Here is a 24,159-nt window from a genome sequence, read left to right on the forward strand (position 1 = left end):
TCCCTGGGAATGAAAAGTTTGATTATAGAGAGCAATCAGCATTTCTCAGAAGTGCTAACAAAACATTCAGTTTCATTTTGGTGCTGTTGGCTGTAAATTAACTGGGTGAAAAAAACATCCCTACACCAGCACTTTTCCACAAGGTGACCATTAAAAAACAAAAGCAAAGGAGAAGGCCCTCAATTCTCTATTAATTTTAAACTTTCTACTTATATCAGGCCATATTTCTGCAGAAACGCAGCTGGGAGGATATCTGAACCTGGGAGAAGGTTGATGACCCTTACTTTAAACTGTATCGTGGATCTTGCAGTCCAAACACTCAGTCTCTCAGGAGTCCAACATCTCAAGTTTTTTCAAGGCAACTTCAATTCCTGTGTGAACTATAACACAACACATCTATTTAGAGCCCACACACATAGAGTAATTAACACTTACAGACCAGCCTTCTGAGTTCACTGGGAAATTCTCACTTTATCTTCCTCTCTTATGATCCACCAGAAGTAAGGACAGTACTTGTTTTTGTTTGACTTGACTGAAAGAAATTTTGTCACCAACATGTTTAGACTTCAGTGTTATTGACTCAGCAGGATGATTGCATGGAGAGCCTGGAAAAATGTCTCCTGAGCAATGACTTAAAAAACTGGTTATTTCATTTTCTCTATTTTATGGAAGACTACTTCTCCATTTACATCTCATGATAACGACAAAACATATTACCCTCACCTGCTGATAACTGAAGCTGAAACATGCAAATTAACTGCTACTCAAAATAACATTACACTTATTTCCTGGCTGGTGTGTATCATGCAACATAGTTCTATGGCACAATTCATGGTCTTTGACACAAATAAATCCATGAGACTTTCTCCCAGCTACCAAGTGAGCCTTAGAAGAACACATTAAATTCCTTAACGTTAGTGAAAATTAGCTTAGCTATCCTTACGTTGAGCTGATGAGCGGCATATTAACAAACACTACTCATCTTCCCTCAACCACAACAAATTTCCATCTTGCTCTCTTAGTAGAGGAAGTGGCCTCCACAATTACAGGATCACAGAATGGCTCAGGTTGGAAGGGACCACAGTGGGTCACCTGGTCCAACCTCCCCGCTCAAGCAGAGTCATCCTAGAGCACTTGGCACAGGATTGTGTCCAGTCGTTTCCTGAGTATCTCCAGTGGGGGGGACACCACAACCCCTCTGGACAACCTGTTCCAGTATGCAATCTGTTCCTCAAGATTGCAACTGCAAAACTCACTACATCACACCTGGTGATAAGACCTCAAAAACTAGGTCAGTGCCTGTTATGAGAAGCTGGAATACATAGTTTCCAGTGTTATCTGACTTCTGCTACTGAAGGTCAATGTACAAATATAAACTAACTGACCTGAAAGTCCATGAGGAAGTCAAAATCAGCCCTCAGCATCAGAGTGCTGTTACACAAGGCAGGTCTGTCTGTCACCATGCAGGTGGCTGAAAACCCTGCCCAAGGGAAGGTCTTGCCACAGTGCAGGCCAGCTCACCCATGGGGATCTCACTCGCTGAGGTCAGGAGGGGGGCTGCTCGTTCAGTAATTGTCTTCACAGATTACTCTAGCTGGTCCTTTACAAACCATCATTGTGTCAGAATCACAGAATATTCTGAGTTGGAAAGATCATCTAATCCAACTCCCAGCCCTGCCCTGATCTCCAAGAGTCACACCGTGTACCTGAGAATGTTGTCCAAACACTTCTTGAGCTCTTTCAGGTTTGGTGCTGTGACCTCTTCCGTGGGGAGCCTGTTCCTGTACCCAACACCCTCTAGGTGAAGAACCTTTTCCTAGCATCCAACCTAAACCTCCCCTGACACAGCTTCCCTTGGGCCCCGTCACTGTCACCACAGGGACGAGATCAGTGCCTGCCCCTCCTCTTCCCCTCATGAGGAAGTTGAGACCACAATGAGGTGTCCCCTGTCTCCTCCAGGCTGAACAGACCAAGTGACTTCAGATGGTCCTCATAGGTATTGCCTTCAAGGCCCTTCATTATCCTTATGGCCCTTCTTTGGACACACTCTAATTCTTACACTGTGGTTCCCAAAACTGCACACAGCATTTAATATGAGGCCACACCAACATAGTGTAAACGTACCAGAATGGCACATATATTTCAGCAGGCAGGGGAACTCAAGCAACGGCGCAAAACTGACAAAGTCTGGGTTACACCATTCACACCCAAGCGCAGCAAGGACAGCCGTACCCGGCTCAGCGCTCAGAGCCCACCGGGCACGGCGGTTCAGTGTGGCGCCATAGGGCCCGGAGAGGAGAGGAGAGGGAGAGGGCGAGGGAGAGGGCGAGGGAAAGGGAGAGGACAGCAGCCACCCCGAGCCTCCACAGGCCGGCCTCACTCGGCTCCCTCCGCGCCAGGAGCGGCCCTCACGGCCGGGCCCGCCTTCCCCGCGCCACTCCCGCCGGCACCGACTCACCGCCCGCGCCCGCTCTCCGCCGCCATTGGGGCGAGACGCCCGCCCCGAGCGGGGAGGGGCCAGCGGGGCGCCGGGCGGGCCGGGCCGGGCAGCGGCGGGGCTCTCTCCGCGCCGGGCGGTGCTCAGCCGAGCCAGCCTCGGTGAACGCAAGTCGGGCGCGGCGGTGGCGGAAGGAGCAGGCGGCGGAGCCGGTGGGTGCCGGTGGTACCGGGATGCGGCGGTGCCGGGATGCGGGCGCGGCGGGGCCGAACAAAGCGGGGGGTTTGGGTGGGCCAGCTGTGGCTCTCCAGGTCCGCGTGGTCGCCCGCATCTCTCCCGGAGGAAGGCGGCTGCGGGGAGCGGGAGGGGAGCCGCGTTTCGCCCGGGGCGGGCCCTGCCGAGAACGCCGCTGCCCCGGCTGCCCGCGGTGCTCGCGGCCCCGCAGGCCCGGCCGTCGGTCCGGGGTGGGCGCGGATGAGCCCCGGCCTTGCCCGGGGGCCAGAGCGCGGGGCCTCAGGTATCAGCTTTCCAGAAGCTTATGGTAGCTAGTCTGTGCCCTTTCAGCCTGTCTTTGTGGAGAAGGTGCCGAAACAGAGGGCAAAAAGAAAGAAAGAAGATAAAAAAAAAAAAAAAAGTGCGCTTTAATTCTGAGCTGCTCTATGGTGATCCTCTCCGTAGGCAATTAACGAAGCGGAAACACGGGGTCAGAATCTGCATTTGAGTCTTCTGAAACAAAGAGTGTTAAACCTCGTCTGTGCTGATGAAAAGCATGCTTGGAGTCCTGGCAGGCACTGTATTTAACTTTTGATAGCATGTAAAAAAAGCCGTGCGCGAGGTGTGTTGTGTCCTGTCTGTTCCCTGCTGGGCTGAAGGATAGGGCTGGCCATCTGTGGTCTTTTACCCTGGAACTCATCGTTCTCTCCTTCAGGTATCTGCTGGTCATGGGGTAGGTTTCAGACTAACACACCGTGCCCTTAATGTTAAGGAACCTGATGTGGCTGTTGCTTGTAGCAGTGGTGATCAATAACTACAGGTGAATTAATAACTCAGGGGTCCCATCTACCCTTGGAGTAATTTCAGCTGATTTTACTGCTTCACGCTGAGTACCAGACAGTCTGTTTGCTTTTGGAAAATCAGAATGCTGGCCCACTGTCAGGGCTTTCCAGCAGCTACATCCAGACCAGAAGTGATGGGAAGAACTGTCTCAGTATTCCTGCTCTCATCAGTATTTAGTAGGGAGATAGTGTCACACAAAAAATGTAGTGGTATATTTCAAATGTTTTTCTTTTTTTCATGTAGTCAGCTTCTATATTTTCCTTATGTTATTAGTCAGATAATTATTATTTAGCATTATACGTTGTAGAGTGGAAAATTTTTAATTTGCATGTCTCCATTAGTATCATGATATGTCATGTATATATGTTCGTGTACAGAAAATACCTTCTTTGAATGCTTGACATTTTCTCTTGAAGTCATGTGAGGTGGAAAACTGCCCTTTTCTAATCTTTAAGGAGATGTTTTACAATACTGATGTCTGTTTTGTACATGTGTTTGAGTAGTGCTACACTCATTGCTTTGTAGCAGCAGATATGTACTGGACATGTTGTCTCCTGTAGCTTGCATATTTCAGGATCCAGTTGGTAACTAAAGACAGTTTAGTTACTTGCTTTCTCCTGTCTGAGAAGCTTTGGTATTATTTTTATCACCATACCATTCATTTCTTTTGTTGGTTCTCATTTCAAATAAATATTGCTTTAAAAAGAATCCTAGTGGTTCTTATGGCAGTGGTGACACGTGATAATGTGAATTTATTTTCATTAGATCCACGTAGAATAAGTAAATCCAGGCTGGAATGGAGTAAAAAATTGGTTTATTTATTATTTTCTTAGCAAAAGGAAAGCATTGGAAAACAGCTGCATTTATGCAGGCGGGAAAATATTTTTGCTTTTATTGCTGTACAGAGAGACATTGGTCATTTTTTGGTAGCTTGCAGAGGATCTTTTTGAGCCACTTTATTTCTTACTAAGTGTATGTAAAGATCGTTGTACCATCATATTTATATTTGCTGTCTTAGTCTCATATTTTTTTAATTGTATTTTTTCAGATACAGTGTTATAAAATAAGCTTCCTAAAATCTACAGAATGTCTTTTGCTAGATTAAAAAAAATTCTGTTGCTCTTTTCAGGAACTTGTTTTTTATATTTTTTTTTACAGTTGAAACCTCATTTTACCTCAGCTTTCGGAGAAAATAATATCAAAGAGCAGAATAAAGATTTGTAATAATTTTTTAAAGCACTGCCATGATTTCTTCCCTTCCCCCCACCAGGATGAGATCATTCTCCACAGGGAAATGCATGGCATCATTGCATGACCTAAAGCAAGATGAGGCAGTTCTTAGTGGCCTATTAGAATCAGTAGCATCCTCTGGAGAGCATTGCTGTTACCCTGATCGGTGCTTTAGAGCACAAAATACCCTACTGGTTCAAATGTGTATTTGAGTGCCTAGCAACAAAAGAAGGATCTCTTCCTGGGTGTCTTTTGTTCTTTAAAAAAGTGCAGGTGACTTGGTGCCTGAGGGTGCTCAGGAACTGATGGATATTAGAAGTGAGTTACAGATTGTGTTCTGAAGGTAAACCATGCAAATTTAACGTGTTGTAACCAGTTTTTCTAGACAATCCCTATAGCTTCTGTCAAGTCTTTCAGACAAGCTGCAGTTGTGATGAAGTAGAGTTCAGGAAGCTCTTCATTGAACAATTGAAACTATGGGCTGTGAAACTAGCCTTGCAGAGGCCTTAGTAAGAAATATTTTTATGATATGGTATTACAAAGTTGTGTTTTATGTTTTTCAGAAAGAAGTTAATACAGTTTGCTGTAATTTTAGGTTTTGCTAGATACTTCTTCCAATTTCATTGTTTCTTTGGCCCTGGATCAAGGACAGCAGTTTTAGAGCTTTAAATTTTAAGGTTGCAAAAGGGTCAAGGAGATAAGTCTTACTTTAAGGTCACCTAAATATTGAAGATCTCTCCTAGTGTTTGCATCCTGCCTTAACGTTTGAGTTGTAAGAAGCATTCGGGGCTGGCAGCCAATTGGGTTTGCAGTTTGCTTAGTTAAGCCTGCTGCTGTTCAGCAGTTTGATGTGAACCCAGAACACCCTAATGAGCCACTTACCCTCCCTCGTGGTTGCAAGGGCTCATCTGTTGGCCAGAGCGTTAGCTTTCCCTGCACTTTGGCTGAGTCTTTCTCCAGGTAGCTGTTGGTAGATGGCTCATCTGGTAGACAGGAGCTGGCCACAGTTTGTGTAGGTACATATTTACTAGTTTACACTCTCTCCTCCATGGATTTGCAGCACTAGCACTGCAGAGCTTCACAGTGCCAAGCAGCTGGGATAAACACCTGGGATTTAGCAGAAGTTGATTTCTGTGCTGACATGGCTGCACTTCTGTCAGTACACCTGCTAGCTGGTTTTGATAATAGAGTTGGCACATGATGCTGTGCTTTTTTTTTATATGGTGTGGCTGTTTTATTACTGTTGTCAGACAAAGAACAGATGAAAGAAGTTAAGCATTTCCCTGTCTCTCTTATTAATCCCGGCCACACTGAAGGCTCTTGTGCTGAAGGCTGTTTGTGTTCTTGTGCATAATTTTTCCCCAGGAGAAAGAACAGTATGAGTTGCATCAGAATGGTGGGTTGGTCTGCTTGGATGCTTTCCTACAAATTTTGCTCAGGCTGAGACATCAGAAAAGCTGAGAACCAAAGCCAAGGATGGTTGTAGTTGGGATGGTTGAAAAAGCCATAGAAATTCCTGAAGCTGGGCTGTGCTGGAGCAGGAGAACTTACAGCATCCTTGTCAATGAAAGCCATTCTTTCTAATTGCTGGGGATCAGAAGCTCTGCTCCTCAGTCAGAGCTGGGTGCACAAACCAGTTGTCACTGTAGACTTTACTTTGCTGGCAGTGCTAATGTTCCTTGCTCCCTGGGGCATAGGGTTGGATCACTGTCATGCCACAGGTCATAGATATCTGAATTGCCCTTTGGAGTTGCTTGCTTTTTTTCTTCCCCCAGGGTACTTTTAACGAATTAGACTTCGAAGTTTGGGTGAAGGAATCCAGATCAAGATGCTAAGCAGTCAAGTTCAGCACCTTAGATTTAGTTCCTACCCCATGATACTGCTTTAAAGTAAATTTCTAAAGTATAACGATAAAATGTATTTTAGGCATTTTATTTCAAGCTTATTTAATACTTTGGTAATTTGGTTTTCAGGAAATTTCCTGTTTGCTGCATTACGTAACACAGTTGTCAAGTCTGGAATAATTTGGTGAAGATTTAATTACATCAGTGCTCTAAAATAATATTCAGAATAACAGTGAAGATCTTTTGAAGTCACTAAAATGTAAGTAAATGTCTTCCTAGAGACAAGTTAAGAAATAAGGTTTTATCAGAAATTAGCGTTTCTGATGCAACAGTAATTGTTGCCACAAAAATGGGTTTTTGTGTTCTACTAACAAGAGTATAGATACGAAGTTGAGACTTAATAATATCATGATGCAAGATGGCAAATATAGTTTGCCCAGAGAACTTAAGCCTTAAATTGAATCTTCATCATATCTGACCAGCAAATCTTACTATTTGGTCTGGTTACTAATACCTTCTTATTTATCATAAATATATCTACTAAAGTAAGTTTTTGTAAAATTCTTGCCTTGTTTGACCTTCTTGAGGTCTCAGCACTTCTAAGCATTTATTACTTTGTCCTATCTGGTGATTTAAATTTATGATGCGTAATTGTTTTCTGAAACTTGAATTCAAAGTAACTTTTGGTAGTATGTTCCATGAGTATGCACAGAGTAGCTGTGGGGGAGGTTTAATGCTTTTAAATTTATTTCTGATTTGGTATCCATTATAATTTGTTGTCCTGTGTTCTCATAAAATGCTCCAAGATAGGGTTCATTTCATCAACTGTTTAAAGTTACATTGTTGTAGTTTTATTGCTATTGCAGTTGCCTTCACATACACCAGTTGGAATGGAATGCGGAGAAATAACTCATTTCTCTAACTATGACCCAAATTCTAATTGTATTAGTCTTTGCACATATCTAATAACTTGAGTTGCTTGATTTTGGTTCTTAATTTCTAATGCATGTGAGGACATTGCAAAATTTTAATTGTTTTTTATTTGTTTGATTGTTTTCTATTTATTTGTCTCTTATCTTGCTTTTTGTAGGTCTTTTCAATTATTTGTTCACAGGGCTCCGTAGATTTTTTCCCAGAGAAGGCAATAATTTAGAAAAAGATTTAATGTTCTTCTTTCAAATATAATATGTGTAGGGATTATTCAGAAATGCTTTTTTTTCCTACTAGTATCCTAGGCTAAAGTTATTCTGTGAACTGTCATAATACTTCTATTTTCTTGCATTTTCAAGCTGATAGTTGAAAGCAATGATGACAGACATAGGAGATGGACCACATTTGGGGCAGGATCTGACAGATGCAAAATCTATTCCAGGTTTTAAGGGGTAAGTGAAGTACTTTTGGTTTAAGTCTTCAATTTAAGTCTGGTCAACAGCTTTATGTCTAAAGGCTTCTCTGTGCACAATCATTCTTTAATATCACTCAGCTCAGATTTTAAAGTTTAGCATGCTGTCAATTTCTTACCAAGAAGCTGTGGCCAAGGGATCTCTCAGCCTTGAGAAGTAACTGAGAGAGGCATCCCTGCTCCAGGGGAGATCCTGGTGTGCAGCTTGCTGCATGTGAGTAAGACAAGTGACTTACAGTCATATTTGCATATAAGCCATATTTTGGGATGGTGCATGCTCAGCTAGCCCTTAGATGTTGAAGAAGATTTATGGCTCTTAGCTATTGTGTTAGCTGTCTCCCCAAAGTTCAGCTTCATCCAGATGTAGCCATCACGCTGGTGCCTATTGCTTAAGCAAAAAAGGAGCACACATCTGCCACATCTTTTTAAGTTTTGAATGTTTTCTTGTGAAAATTCAACTGTAATAACTTCTGGTTAGAATTCAGAAGAGATTTGCTTTCTCAGAGCTAACTTTTCATCCAGGTACCTAGATTTCAAAAGATTATAGAAAAAAAGCCCAACTGATTTCTTGTTGATACAGTAATTGGCATTCTTAAACTAAGTTTTCATAGTTTGCGTATTCTCCTGTGCAGAGACATTGCAATTTTAAAAACAGTTCTTCCTTGATTCTTCTAATTTCGAGCTTGTTGCAAGTTCCACAGAAGGTTACTACAAATGCAACTTCACCAGTTTCGTTGGGTTTGCTAAAATAACCTGTTATTGTCATTATTTTGAAAAGAGAGATCAGAAATTAACACTTACATTTTATCTGGTTTCTATACAGAAAGAACCTACCTGCCAGCAAGTCTATGGACTCTGGAATTCTGCCAGACTACAGTTACAGAATGGATTATCCAGAGATGGGGGAATGTGTAATAATAAATAATAAGAACTTCCACAGACATACTGGTACCACTCACAAGTTTTTTACTTTTTTCTTTAATTTAGATAAATTAGTGCTGTGTGTTATTTTTCAAAATTAAAAATGTAGACCAGTTTTTATTGCACTCTAAAATTAAGTCATGGATGTGATTCATTGCAGTCCATTCCTCCAAATACACATAGAGGGAACACATTAGGGTATAGCAGTAATGAGGAGGAAAATAGATCAGCAGTACAAGTCTGTCTTACCTTTTAGTCATGATTTCTATTTTGGAAATGAAATTCTTCTTATGTCCTGAAATAGACAAGTAGATATAAAAATAAGATACAGATTAATCTACAATACAGGTACAGAGCGTGGGAGATGGTGTGCCCATGTAACAGTGCAATGTTCTCTCTGCTAGAGTGGATTGGGAATAGTGGAATATTTCAGACTGATGCAGCTATAAACAAGAAAATAATTTGGCTCAATCAGACCATGTCATCTTTATAATATGAAAAATAACACATTTCTCTTATGTTTAGGGATGTCACCTCGTTCAGGTACAGATGCAGATGCTGCAAGTGTCAGAGAAGTTTTTATGAAGTTGGGATATAAAATAAAGATCAACAATGATCTTTCATGTCAGGACATTTTTGAACTATTGAGGAATGGTAAGTTATTATATGTTTAGTGTGTGCATTAAGTCAACCACTGTTTCCAAATACATCTCTGGCCCTCACATCTCTTCTTTCTGGGTTCTTTTAGATAATATTTCACACTTTCTGGTGATTTATTGCTAAGGATGACATGTACATCATAGTTTCTATGTTTATTCATCTTAGCTGTCTCTCCATCTTTTGTGCCATGACTGTTGTCTCCGTATCCTTTCTCATCTTCTAAAGAAGGATGGAAAAAAGGCTGAAACTTAAATGCAGACTGATTTATATTCTCACCCTGGGATCACTGAAGCTCTGTGAGTTGGAAAGAAACTGCCAGATTGGGTAGAGGGGTTCTGTTGCTTAATGCTTAATGGTGTGGCCCAAAGATGGGTTCTCACTGAGGGACCAGAACTGCTGGTGTGTGGACTGAATTTTCTTTTGGATAAACAACTCAGGTTTTGTTTAACTTTTGAAACAAAACACCCTTCTCTCAAGTGAGAGCTTTATACTACTGTGTTAGTCCTGCTTTGTTTGGACTTGGCTCCATCTAGACCTGTACGTTAAATGGTGCCTGGAGATTTCAGTAGCCCTGGAGCACAGGCCATTCTAGTCAACTATTGGAAGGTTCTCTGCCATGAAGGGGCTCTTCCCCACTAGTGTTCTCCCAGACTGTTCCAGGTCATACTTAAACAGTGAAAGTGTTTATTAGTGATTATTCCCAACAGCAGTTAGCCTGCAGCAATCCTGGTTTTGGTTTTTGTGTTTGATTTTGTTTGGGTTTATTGTTTTTTGGTTGTTTTTTTGTTGTTTTTTTTTAAACTAAAGTATTTGCTAACACTGTAGGTTCCTTAGTGCCAGTTAATGTTTATGCCAGAAAATATTCCCAGACATGGTTAACTCATTAGTATTGTGGCAGCTGATCTGTTGACAGTAGCTGAAAATGTGACTCTTCTAAATGCAGTGCTTGTCCATAAATTGTAGAAATGCCTCAGTGTACATCACCTGAGTAAAGTTGAAACAATTTTTTCCAGAACAGGAATTTAGTGTTTTGGTAAGCATTAAACAGTAAGACTTCAGATTTAGGGACTGTTTTCACTTTTCATCTACAAACTCTTGCATCTTTTTGTGTTACCACTCACAATTTCTTTTCGATTCCTTTTTCTAACCTTATTTGTATCTTTTCATAAATTTGAAAAAATCATCTTGGTCCTCAAGTACATTTCCCACAGTGTCAGGCAACAAAAGATGTTGGAGAATATAAATTCCATGCTGTTTGTATACCACAAGATGAAAAAAAATGTATAAAACTACAAACACTTTATATCAAGCTTAAGTAACTGTAAGTACAAAATTTAGAGGATTCAGAAATCTTTCTAGACCTCACTACAGGTAAAAAGTGAGAGACAGAAGTGTACTGCTAGTGCCTAAGTCCCTGCAGGAGCAGCAGCAACTGTCATGCTACATTTAGTTCCCATGTAATCCAAGTAGTTGAAGCAACCCCAATTGGAAAGAGAGGTAGGACTTCTCCATCCTTTCCCAAATCTCAGGATATTCCATCAGTACAATCCCAGATCATAAGACTGACCATTATTGCATGAATGAGGTGTATCATTCAGACTTTGAGACATTGTGGGAATACCCTTTTGGTCTCCTTAGAGCATTCCTGGCCTAGCTCTGTGACCGTGTCTTGCAATGGGTCCAGTTAAGGGTTGGCCCTTAATTTGGGGTTTCTGGTGCCCAACGTCCTGAAGCAAAGTAGACAGGCTTCTTCTGTTCAGAAGTGCAAACTCTTTGGAGGTTTCTAAACATGCAAATTAGTTCTTAAAGAACTTCTGTGACACAGGAAGGATCAAATGTTCCAAAGTTTTAGAGAGTACAGTAAGTTAATTCTCTTTTTCCTTTCAAGTTTCTGAAGAAGATCACAGCAAGCGAAGCAGTTTTGTTTGTGTGTTGCTAAGCCATGGCGACGAAGGATTGATCTATGGTACAGATGGGCCTCTTGAGCTGAAAACACTAACAGGCCTTTTCAGAGGTGACAGGTGCAGAAGTTTAGCAGGAAAACCCAAGCTCTTTTTCATTCAGGTGATGTACAGTTGAACAATGATCATCAAATCAGCCAGATAGTTTAAAAAAATACCATTTCCCACTAATTACTGGTGCAAAAAGTTAATCCTTTCTAAAATAGATTTGAATGTAATTATTTTCAAAGTAAGATTCTCTTTAGGTCTGAAGTAGCACAATTTTCCCTGTTAGGTAGGCTGTATTTATAACAGCTGACATTGCATTAATTCTATGTATTAAATAACATCTTAGATAATATTTTAATGTGTTTCTGAGTGCACTTTTGAATGAATATCTATCTTACCCAAACTGTGTCATTGATTTAAATAGAAGTTACTACTTTTCTTCTGAATCTGTCTAACGGAAATGTGACACATAAATTCTTGTTATTTTTGCAGTTTTTTAATAATGACATTATAATTTTGAGCACAATATTTTTATAATGATCACTGCCTTTATTTTTCTATTTTAATATTATTTTCCATTCTTCTTTCTACCAAATAGGCTTGTAGAGGGACAGAATTAGATTCTGGTATTGAGACAGACAGTGGACCAGAAGAAACGATGTGTCAGAAAATACCTGTAGAGGCAGATTTCCTGTATGCCTACTCTACAGCTCCAGGTGAGGGACTGTATCCATGTCAGCCTTTACTCATGCTATAAATTACAACTTGGAGTTGGACCCAGTCAGGGGGTGACTTCTTTTGTATGGAATGTCCCTTTGGTCAGTTTGGGTCAGCTGTCCTAGTTGTGTCCCCTCACAGGATCTTGCTCAGTCCCAGCCCCTGGGTGGGGGGAATGCTGGGGAGGAGGTAGCCAAGCACTGGGGCGTTGTCAACACCTTTCCAGCTGCCAATGCAGAGCACAGCACTGTGAGGGCTGTTGTAGGAAAATGAACTCCTGCTCAACCAGACCTGATATCTTCTTTCATGGAAATATATATTTACTTCCCTCAATCACTTCTTAAATTTTGACTTGGTTTCGTTTTGAGGTAGTTGCTATTCTCAGTTCCTACAAAAGCCCTACCAAACCTTGAATATATCCTTCACACTAGCAAACCCTCAAATGTTCATCTGCTGGAAATTCGATTAATTGGAGTTGTGCAAATAATTTACAGCAGGAGAAAAAGATTTTATTCTCAGATACAAAACAATCAGATATGCAGAAGTGGATGGTAAGTACAAGCATATTATTTGTCTGTTGACAAATAATGCATTAACATTGCATCCTTAAGCAAAATTGGTAGTGGCAGAGCCCTTCATATGTCCTTTACATTTACACTTAGCAGAAGTAGTTCTGTCACCTTTTTATTAATGTACCCCATGAAAAGTAATAAGTGATTAATGACTAAGGTAGCTGCAGTAGGTAATTTTTCTGCCTTTTGATTTTTTTCCTACTTAGGGTTTTCTTAGATTATAAAAGATGTCCAGGTTAGAAAAAAATTTTGAGTTTGAACTTGTAGAGATTATAAAATCTAGATGTTGTTGCTTGCTGGTTTTGAGTTTTTATTTTAAAACATTGATTGCTATTGGAAACAATGCATTGTTCTCCTAACTGCTGACCTGTCTTGTATCAAAGGCTGATCACTTGGACATTACTCTCTTCCACAGGCTATTACTCCTGGAGGAATTCAGCTGAAGGCTCATGGTTTATTCAGTCACTGTGTAAAATGCTGAAGGAACATGCAAAGAATCTTGAACTGATGCGGATTTTAACTCGTGTGAATCGCAGAGTTGCAGAGTATGAGTCCTGCTCAACTCGACAAGATTTTAATGCAAAGAAACAGATTCCATGTATTGTCTCTATGCTCACAAAAGAATTTTATTTCCCTTCCTAAAATATTTTTTCAGTTCATGTTTTTATCTGCATTTTATATGCAACATAAGTACAAAACATAACTTAAATCTGAATAACTGTTCACTGCTGTGTGTGGCACAATGAAGTGTCTCAAAGTTAGATGTGTGCCTCTAGTTAGAATTAGAACATAGTATGGCTGTGTAGAAATGCAAAACTGAGTAGCTGAAGCAGATTTGAAAGTAATGCTTTGAGTATATTGCAAAAAATTAGGGAGACCTGGAAAAAAATCAGATTTGTTTATTTGGAACTGCTTGGTGCTACATTTCATTTTGCTGAAGGGGCAAAGAAAATAAACAGTTCTTGTAAAATTTGGTTTTATATCTTACGAAGAAGATTCAGAATATCAGTGATGGTAATATGATAGTAGTGTCTTCATACATTTCTTGTTAACTCAAGTTCTTAAAGTTTAGGTTATAAACTAACCTAAATTATTTCTACACTTCTGGGCATAAACTGTGGAAAACAGCCATTTCATGTTTTTGCATACAATTATAAAGCATGTTTAGAGAACAGTCAGTTTTTCCAGGTAATTCCTGATAATTTAATAACTTTGTGTATGGAATAGTAGATAAAACAATTTATATCAACATGGTAGCTGTTTCAAAATAAATTTTGTATTCTGACCTTGAAGATGAGTGCCCAAGGGACCAGTCTTCCAAAATGTGTTTTTCTGCAGGTTCCTAAGGGTGGAGCTGTTAGGGCATATTTGGGGCTATAAGAACCAGTGCAAAAGGAAGTCTGCTTTCTTCTTTTTAGCCTTAAATAAGAATGGGTTGGCTCTGTGCATACCACATGTGATCTGTGTGACAACCTAGATTGGTACTGGAGAAATTTTGACTTTGTAATGCTAATTCCACCGAGTTAATTACAAACTTCAGCTAAAATATTTTAACAAATAGTACATTTATATCTCTTTGAGTCTGAGTTTTGTGAAACAGACTTCTACAAAATTGCAAAACATTTTTGCTGACATTTCAACTTCCAGCAGTCTTTTTAAGATGAGTGGAAGACAGAATATGAAATTACTATAGGTGCTTGTGAAACAAGACTTGAAACTCTTAAAATTGTGTAGCAAAAGCAGTGTTGGCAAATTGATGTTCACTTCCAGGGGTGTTTTGTACTTGTTTTTTTTTTTTAATTAAATACTGTTTCCAAGATTGGATTATGCTTTTCTCTGTGTGTTATTTGTTTAGGATCTGATCACTTTTACAGATTAATTTTAACTTTAATTATATACCTGAAATTACAATTTTTCTCCCCAGTCGAGCTTACCACCTGAAATAGAAAAGAATCCACTTTAAAGCATTGTGTGCCATTGTTTAGCCAGGTAGTAGGTAGGGTAGTGACTGAGAGCTGGGAAATGCAGGTTCAAAAGGGATGCAGAGGAGGCAGTTTTAAACATTGTAGGTGAGTTTCCTAATGACTGCCTGCTGGATAGGAGCAATCCTGTCTCTCTTATAGAAATGTTCTGTGAAAGAGGGTTGGTCTGTTTTAACTCATTGAAATTTCAGTTCTGGGCAGATTCTTGCCCATGCTCCTGTTGAAAAATTAAGTAGGCCTCTTCTTGTAAGTTGTGAATTACAAGCATTTGCAAGGTTATATGTTGTAAATGACTGACAGGACTTCTCTTAATCTGCTTCAGAGTAATGGGGCACAGGGATGTTCCTTGAGCGCTTAGTTATTTTGCTGTGAAAAACTCCTGTCACAGGGTTTGCTCTTCCCTTAGATTTAATAAGTTCTGGTCTTACTTCATCTTGGTCCTTGAAAGGAAAATTACTGTACAGCTTTTCCAATGGTCCTTAAAATAGAACTAAACAAAACCAAAGCTAGGCTACAGTGAGTAGCCAGTTGGATGAATGAGGCCTGCAGCCATGAAGTACACTGTGGTAAGTGGGGTGAAGGGATTTCCTGCTGGAGGGATTACAGTAGGCATGATGTCCTGGTGATGAGGGTAAAGGGTAATCATTAATCTTACCTTAGCTCTGCAACTGGCCAGATGGAAGAGGGAGTGATACTACGTGTTCCACCCTGGGCATGACCCACAGCCTTTGTAGTCTCTCTCTGTAACTCTCTCCAGATCCTTATTTTCTGTATAAAGTGACTGCACCACAACACTGTTCATAATGACAGTAACAAGATACTTAACTGTGATCTCACCTTCACTTCTCCCAAAAGTATTTGAAATCCTCGATGGCAGAGGATGAGAATGTGACCACCATGCAGACAAGTTGACAAGCTTGTTCCTCTCTCCTCCCTAAAGCACGAACATCTCCAGTGAGATTTCCACCTGCACCAGGGCATATTTGGAAACACTTATACATAGAGCTGTACTCTCTCATAGATTACGTAGGTCTAGAGAATTTAGCACTGGCAATCTAACAAGAATCCGTTTGATTGCCTGTTGCTCCAATAAACTACTCTATTTGTTAACGTGTGGTCATGAATGAGACTAGACTTGGAGTGTAGCCCACATTGTGCATCAGATCTTACTGAACACATCCAGACTTACAGTGCTGAATTGGTTATAATCAGAAATTATACCCAGCCCCCACTAGTCCCTCTGATCTCTGAGGACTAGTTGGAAAGGAAGGAAATTTATTTTCTGTTTAATTTCTATACTCTAAGCACCAATCATTTAGTAGAGGTAGGGCTTAGGAAATGAGGTATTCCCATCAAGTCCTTTCAGGACAAGAGCCACATTTCACTCCAAGTCAGTAGATTCTTTCACAATGCCAAGGAAGTGTCTAGATAGTTCTAACTGAGGGATGTTGTTAGAGTCTGTAGGACATGCTTGTAGAGACAGAGCCTGTTGGAGGAAGCAGAGGGAGAGGTGATGGCATCCTCTTTTTTTCCTCATGTCTTACTTGTCTCTCCTATTTTTCTCAGGTCTTTCCTAAACGCTTTATTTGTAATAATCTTTCATCCTACTGCCTCTTACCCAAATTCAACCTTTTTACTGGATCACATTTTCCTAATTCTCCATGAGCTCACTAGCTCACCAGACCTCCTTTCCAAACCAAGTCAGGTGAAAGTGAATACCCTGGTGGGAGCAGTTCATCACTTCCACAAGGGAGACCTTTCATGCCAAGTATGGCTGCAGTTTCCAAGGTGAGCTGGAAAGCACCTGTTTTCACCTGAAGCTCTATGACTACCTCGATCATCAGTTAAATCGTGTCCAGAAGGTTTTTAAGAAGTCTGACATTAGTATTTTGCTGACTTGAAAAGCTGACAGAACCACAAACTTTTAAAAAATCAATTAGGAAGTTAAAAAAGATGGCATATGAGATACATAACAATTTTTACTCTTTTCTAGTAAAACAAAACAACAACAAAAACAAAAAAAAACCACCAAACCAATAAAACCAACACAAATTTCTTTTTTGAATAACCACATTTAATGTTAAGCAATGGAAGGAGGAAGAAAATAAAAGACCCAAGCTGAAACTGGGGAGGCACCTCATGCTGTCTGGTTTACAGCAGGTCGAATACTCCCTTCTGGCTAAGCAAATCCTTATTTTGAATGCAGTCAGTCTGCCTTCTTCCTATAACAGCCTGTGACAATATCCATTTACAATGAGCTTTTTAGAAGAGAAAAAGGCAAGTCAGAAACTAATGCTGGTAAGGACCATGGCAACAGTCTTTCCTTGAGAACAAAATCCACACTTTTAGTACTCTGCTCCATAAGAAAACCCATGGAACCTACTCAAAATACAAATTTGGGTTCCTTAGTCTGCGGAAGAGATGGCTCCAGGGAGACCTTAGAGCAGCATATCAGTATCTAAAGGGGGCTGGTGACAGAGTTTTTAGCAGGGCCTGTTGCAATAGGACAAGGGATTATGGTTTTAAACTAGAAGAGGGTAGATGCAAACTCCATTTGAGAAAGGAGTTATTTTGTTATGAGGGTGGTGGAAACCCAGAACAAGTTACCCAGAGAGGTGGTAAATGTCCTGTCCCCGGAAATACTGAAGGTCAGATTGGACAGGATCTGAGCAGCCTGGTCTAGTGGAAGGTATCCCTGCTTGCTGCAGGAGGGGTGGACTAGATGGCTTTTAAAGGTCACTTCCAACACAAATCATTCTTTGCTTCTATGTTGATATGGTTGTTAACAGGTACTGGGTCTCTCTATACATGATGCATTGCTCTTGGAAGTTTATGTGGCTTCTCCTTAAATTTTAAACTGCATTACTCTACATTCACTGGGTTACTATACAATCACATACAATTCACATTTTTAATATCAGTTATAATATCAGTTATTTTTTTGCTAAAGCCAGGCAGTATGCATATGAAATCACATCTAGTGATTAGAAATATTAGCAGCATGAATAATAACAGCTAAATTAAGACTGGCCACATCATATTCTGTAAGGAGTGGTGCTCGTTGCCAGGAAAAACTACCTTTCAGCTGTGTATTTCCTCCTGTTCTTGATTGCAGACAGCACAACAGTCGCAATGGAACTCGCTTTCTGAGGGACTAGGATCAGAGGTAAATTACCACTTCATCACCACCGGGTGTCACTGCAGATAGCACAATAATCTCCAAAGCTCACATAAATGAGTCTTGCAAAATGTAATACAAAAGCCTGCTGACATGAATCAACGCTTTCACAGCTGACAGTGGTTGTTTGCTGTCAGCTCATGTGTTTATTACATCCTGGGACTTGCATCCCAAAATATGCGAGAAAGTCGTATTGCTGCTTCCTAGGAAAGCACTGTCTTCCTGCATACCAAAGTAAACACGAATCAGCTGATTTTGAAGCAAAAAGGGATGTCTTTGCTACCCTAGACTTACACAGAGAATACTTCCAACTATGGAGCAGATTCTTGTCATACTGCTGATAGTCCTGTTACGTTTAATAAAAAAAAATCCACAGCACCCTCAAAAACAGGTTTCTGCCGTATCTGTGGTGATGGCCTTCAAACAAAACACTGGTGCAATAGCTTGCTTTGCCTGCATCATGACAGTCAGTTAGTGGAAACACGGAGAAAAAAAGCCTTGTAAGATCCTAATTTTAATTTTATGTCTTCAAATCAAATTCTGAAGTTTGGATTCTCCTGCATAATTACCAATCAAAAAATTAGGACCTGTCTTCTCCTAACAAATGACTATGTTATTTTCTTCCTAGAGACCAGGATGTTCTGTCATGAAGACAGTTGCACAATTAAAGTGTCTCAAAAGAAAACAAGATGCACAGTAGTCATTTTCCAAAAGTGATTTTGCTTAGTGTTTGCAGGCAAGATTTGGCATCAGGTTAAATAGCTCTCTGCTGCTGCCCCCAATGTCAAAGGACTTGCATGGTGCTCTGTCTTTGCCTGCTGAACACAAGACTGGAATATTTCTGGCTAGTTGAACATGGCGAGCTTTACAGGGAGTTGCCTAATGAATTCCATAGGATGGGGTGTGTACAAGACCAACCTAGATGATCTAATAGGTCCTCTTGGTTTCAAATTGTATTCAGAAAGGTGCCACGCAAATCGATCTCATTACCTCTGAAAGATGACCAGAAACAAGTTTTCCAGAATATGCATAAAGCAGTAGTAAAATTGTCAGAGTACTCTGAGAGCATCTGATGCAAAGGTGTACCAACCACAGTACTCCATGACCATTTAAAAATGTTATTCAACCACAAGACCTTTACAAAGAGTAGTGAAAACAGCCATTACTGTGCGATTTACCATCATCTGCATAAAAACATGATAGATAGTAAACACTAACAGGGTGATTTAAATTTGCAAGATCCTTCTTAACAGACACAAGCATTTCCTCTTTCTGTCTACTTCTGATACTGAGCACAGAACATTTTGTGTTCCCTTTTATTCCATTCAGCTAAAAGCCACTTCCTCAAATGCACAGCCCCCAGCAAGGCTGGTTTTTGCATTGCAGGACTAACTTTCTCTGCATAGAGTGCTTGTACTTCTGAGCCTCTTCACTTTTCTTTGCCTCCTCTTCCTCATCTGGTTCCTCGTGCTCAGCACACTCCCACCCACCTTGTCTCAGTTGAGGCTGTGAGCTTTCTGGATGAGGTATGACCTTTAGATGATAGGGATGCTGTGACTGCAGGAGGTCCTGTGCCTGGATATGCACTCAGGAGACTGTGGCTTCCCCACCTGACATGTGGTCCCATTGCCTAGACTGCTGGTAAGACTGGTGACCCCACAGGTGTAGCTTTCTTCATTCAGCCTGCCCATTATTCAGACCTCATGAAGCCAATAAATAACCCCAAGTAGGCTTTGATCTCTCTGCCCTTCAGGTTTGACATTTAAAGCCAAGAGTCCATAATTCTTGATTAACCATTTCTTTCCTTGGATGGGATCTATGTAAGAATGCATGCAGTATTATGATGAAATTGTCTCCTGAGATCTATAGAAGATGGGAGAAGCACCAGAAGAATCCAGCTTTACTAAATTCCAGCAGCACAACACGAGTTCAGCCTTATGTTTGGCAGCTTCTGCTTGCTGCTGGGTAAAAGGATAGACTCACAGAATATTTTGGGTTGGAAGGGACCTTAGAGACCATCTAGTTTCAACACTCCCTGCCACAGGCCTGAGCAGCTTTCACCCTTTGTTCAAAGCCCCATTCAACCTGGCCTTGAATACTTCCAGGGATGGCACATTCACAACTTCTCTGGGCATTACAGAATCTCTTCCTTTTATCTAATCTAAATTTATCCTCTTTCAGTTTGAAGCTATTTTCCCTCATCCTATCACTACATGCCCTTGTAAAAAGCCCCTCTTCAGCTTTTTTAGAACCCCTCAGGTATTAAATGGCTGCAGTAAGGCCATCCCACAGCCTTCCTTTCACCGAGGTGACCAATCCACATCCAAAGGAAAAATGAAAACCAGATTCTTCCACCCCTTTCACTAGTTCCCATAATTTATGCCTGTGTGTGATGTATAAGCATCCCCGGCCAGCACCCTGCTCTTGTGGGACTTTCTCCTAGACCACCTCCAAGGGCCATTGCTGTACAGGGCTTGGTGACCTGCAGGACTCCAGGTATCTTTAGGGAAGCCCAAAGGGTGGCACTCACCTTTGTAACTAAGTCACAAAAGAAGAATGGGGGTTTGGGCCATACTGAAATCAGTTCAAAAACAACAGGCGCCTTAGCTCCTCAAAGTGACCTGGCTCCGTGATGATGACAGAACAACAGCCTGCACAGCAGGGAGGGACAGCAGCAGGGCAAGCAATGGAATCTGTGTCACCAGCTGGGTGCTGCAGGGGCTGCATTCCCTGAGGGCCAGACACAGGCTGGGTGAGCTGGGGAGACCCTGCTGGGGAATATGGAATGCAGGCTTTACCTGCTGGTCCATGTCAACACAGGCACATTTGATCAGCTTTTCCCAAAGATACCATTGTGGGAGGGCAGGGGAAGCAAGAAGGGCAGCAGTGAAGTGGGAGATTCGAGCAGAAAGTCAGAAGGTGGTACCTCTGACTGCAGCCTTGAACTACTGTCCAGCAAATCTGGAAACCTCTGGGAGGGAGGAGGTTTTGCAGCAGTGCATCAGCTACTCTGAGTCTTTTGACTTGGATGTTGACCTAAGGAATGTAATCAGAGAGCTGATTATATATAGTTTGTGCAGTTGTTGATGAGACTAAATGTGCTGCTGCAGGCATTTGGAATCAGAGGGTTACTCTGGTGTCCACTAAAGATGCTGTACCTCCGTCATCTACGGCTACACAGCAAGTCTGAAAAAGGGAAGTGCTAAAAAAATACTCAAAAAATGGTCTCAGGGATGAGGGAAAAGAGGAAGCAGCCTGGCTTACAAAACTGGGGGTGAGGGACAAGGCCAGGGAACAGAGAAAATTAAGAAGGAGGGAGGACAGTCACTGTGAGGGATCCCAGTCCAGGCATGGGCCAGGCTTACCTCAGAGTTAAAACAGAACAATAACCTGTAATAAAAAAAAGACTAAATCAGCAAAGCCCAAAAGTAAGGGAAAGCCCTAAATATCAAAAGTAAAAACCTTCAGGCAAACCATCAGTGCTAATTGTGTTCAGGTGGCAGCATTTAATGAAGCCTGGCAGAAACAGAGGGAAAAGGAGGTAGAGAAGGAGAAGTGCAAGCTGTGACTGACCCAGCAGCTTGAGGCACCTGCTTTAGCTGAGAGTCGTGCCTAGCCCTGTGAGATGGGCACAAAATGTACCCAGGAGCAGCTGATTCTGTTAGCCACCAGTTTGAGCAGCAGCTGCTGCCAGACCTGTGCTGTTTCAGAGAGCTGAGGAAAGCTCCAGGAAAGCTCCCCAGAAAGGCCCAAACTTTGCAGCCTCAAACTTTGGGGTCATCCAGCTCAAACTCCTCAACTTTGCAGTCATCATCCCTGGAGATGTTCAAGAAAAGATTGAACATGGTGTTTAGTACTATGATCTAGTTGACAAGATGGTAATCAGTCAAGAATTGGACTTGATGGTCTTAAAATCTGTGCCACCCTAAATGATCATGTGATTCTGTGACTTCACAAGCAAAAGAAACAGCAGGCAGGACCAGTGGGACAGAAAAGGAGGCAAGGAAATTATGCCACGCAGTGTAGAAAGAGACCTGCTGTGGGTTTTACTAAAGTTAGTATAGAAGAATTTTAAGGAGTAAGTGGAGAGATGCCAGGAGCTTTGCAGGATTCTGCTCTAGAGGATCCTTCAAATGGGGGTGACAGCTGAGAAGAAAGTGGAGGAGCACTTGCCAGGCAGTGGGGCAAGGATGGCTATGGTGGGCATGGGATCTAGGAAAAGTCTTGAAAACAGACAAGGAAGCTGTGTCAAAAAAACACGTTTGGAAGAGAACAGTGAAGCAGCAGAGAGATGCAAGAGGAATAGAGCAATGATCAGTGGTGGGCTGGGAAAACCACCAGCACAGCCACCTCCAGGAAGCTGTCCATGGGAAAACCACCTGTGGGAAACCCAGCAAGGCACTGGCGGCAGCCAAGATGTGGAGCTCTTGAGCAAGAGTTGTAGATGTGAGGATGCCTGGCAAACACCAGTCACAGATCCTCTGCAGGCAAGTGTGTAGGGAAGGTGAGATCTGCTGGTGTCCATCACAGGCTGCTTCCACGTTTGGAAAGGTGCTGGGGTCTCCCCGTGCTGTTCCCCTGCAAGCTCGCAGTGCAGGTGGACCGACAGAGGTTATTCAGGATGGAAGCTGACATGGAAGCTTCAGATTTCACTCTGTCCTGCCTGTGAGTACAACCTGTTTTTCAGTTCGACAAGATAATGGATCAGCAGTACACAGGATGGAATGGAGTTTGTGTCTGTGAATGAAGAGATCCTTGAGGAGACGTGAGTCCAGACAAAAGGAGGAGGAAAGTATGGAGTGTTCCTCATCCACTGCTGAAAGCTGGAGTATTTGGGAATAAAACAGTAAAATCTGTGAAATCCATAGACTGGACAATTTTGCTGAAAGAAGCAGAAAGAGAAGTGTTGTGAAGGATTAAAAAGAGTGCTTTGAGAGACGCTACCAAAGCACATATATTTTTTCCCCTTATTTCAAAATATAATAATAGTTATCAGCCTTGTCCTAGTAACTGAAACACATACTGCAACTGAAGGCTGTCATATTCCCAACCCTGAGTGCCTGCACAAGTGACAGCAGCAACATTCACTGGTACCAAGCTCTACAAACCCATTAAAATCAATACATTGTTCCAATTGATACAGTCTTCCCAAGTTCTGGCTTAAGCTGTGTCCCTATGGCTGAGTTTCAGCATCCCCTGGTGTGACTCATTAGACCTTGGTATTGCCGGGTTGTAACACTACAGTAGGCAGAACAAAAAGCAATCCATAATCTCAAGGGATAATACCTTGGATATGTTTCTTACTCAAGGTCTAAACAGAATGAGAAAGCAAACACTCTTTCCTGACATAAGACATAGCAATAGAACAAGAAAAAAATCCCCAAATTCTATGAACAGAGAAACTTTGGTTGTCAAATTTCCTGTGGCTTTATGCTTCCTGATTATGTTACTTTCATGCCACACATACAAAGGTGTGAGCTCTCATCAGGGTTTTTGGGTGCCAGTGGCTGTGTCAAGTGACTTGTGTGCATGTTTCTTCACCAGGGATATGGTGAGTGACAGCTGCTGAGGCTGATTTGTTCTTGCACTGAGCATCACAGGCTGCTACAGCAGCCCAGAGACTAACCTGTGTGAAACCTGTGTGCAGCTGAGCAGAATGAAAGCAATGCAAAGACACTGTGACCTTCTACAGTGTACCGGTTTGAAAGCAAACCAGTGACAGACTCCAAGTCAGAAATACAGTTTAATAGGGAAAAAAAGAAAGAAAATAAAATGCATGCAGTAGTACAAAAGGACACCACTGACAGAGTCAGAATATAACCTGACACCCTGCTAGTTAGGGTGGTGGTAGTAGTCCAGATGAAGTGGTTTTGTCATAGTAGTAATCTTGTAGAGAGGTCCAGTAGATCTTGTCCTCTAAGAAATCAGTGGGTAAGGGCTGCCTTGCTGTTTCAAATCTCATTTTTTATCCAGGGAGGAAATGTTTGGCTTCTCTTCCTGGATGGAGCACCTCCCAGTGGGATGATGTAATTTTATCAATCATGCAGCGGGACTCAATGGCCCATTAACAGAAGATATCCCCCCTGGATGAAGGATGGATGGGTCATGGAAAAGATAAAGAACAATGCCCCGCCTGGTTTCTAACAGGTGGCCCATTAGCAGAGATATCTCCCACGGAGATAAGGATCACTCCCCCACCTGATTTCAACAG

General features: G+C 41.7%; 1 protein-coding gene across 1 annotated transcript; it reads left to right on the forward strand.

Annotated features, from left to right (window-relative positions):
* The first annotated feature begins 2,614 nt into the window (after positions 1 to 2,614).
* On the forward strand, positions 2,615 to 13,651 carry CASP3 (caspase 3). Its single transcript, XM_062493584.1, has 8 exons — positions 2,615 to 2,649; positions 6,697 to 6,826; positions 7,857 to 7,949; positions 8,793 to 8,917; positions 9,416 to 9,544; positions 11,439 to 11,614; positions 12,098 to 12,215; positions 13,204 to 13,651. Exons 3-8 carry the CDS (start codon positions 7,873 to 7,875, stop codon positions 13,428 to 13,430), a joined length of 852 nt encoding a protein of 283 aa, XP_062349568.1. The 5' UTR covers positions 2,615 to 2,649; positions 6,697 to 6,826; positions 7,857 to 7,872; the 3' UTR covers positions 13,431 to 13,651.
* Positions 13,652 to 24,159: the final 10,508 nt, after the last annotated feature.

The sequence above is a fragment of the Cinclus cinclus genome, chromosome 5 (assembly GCF_963662255.1).
Source record: "Cinclus cinclus chromosome 5, bCinCin1.1, whole genome shotgun sequence".
NCBI lineage: Eukaryota > Metazoa > Chordata > Aves > Passeriformes > Cinclidae > Cinclus > Cinclus cinclus.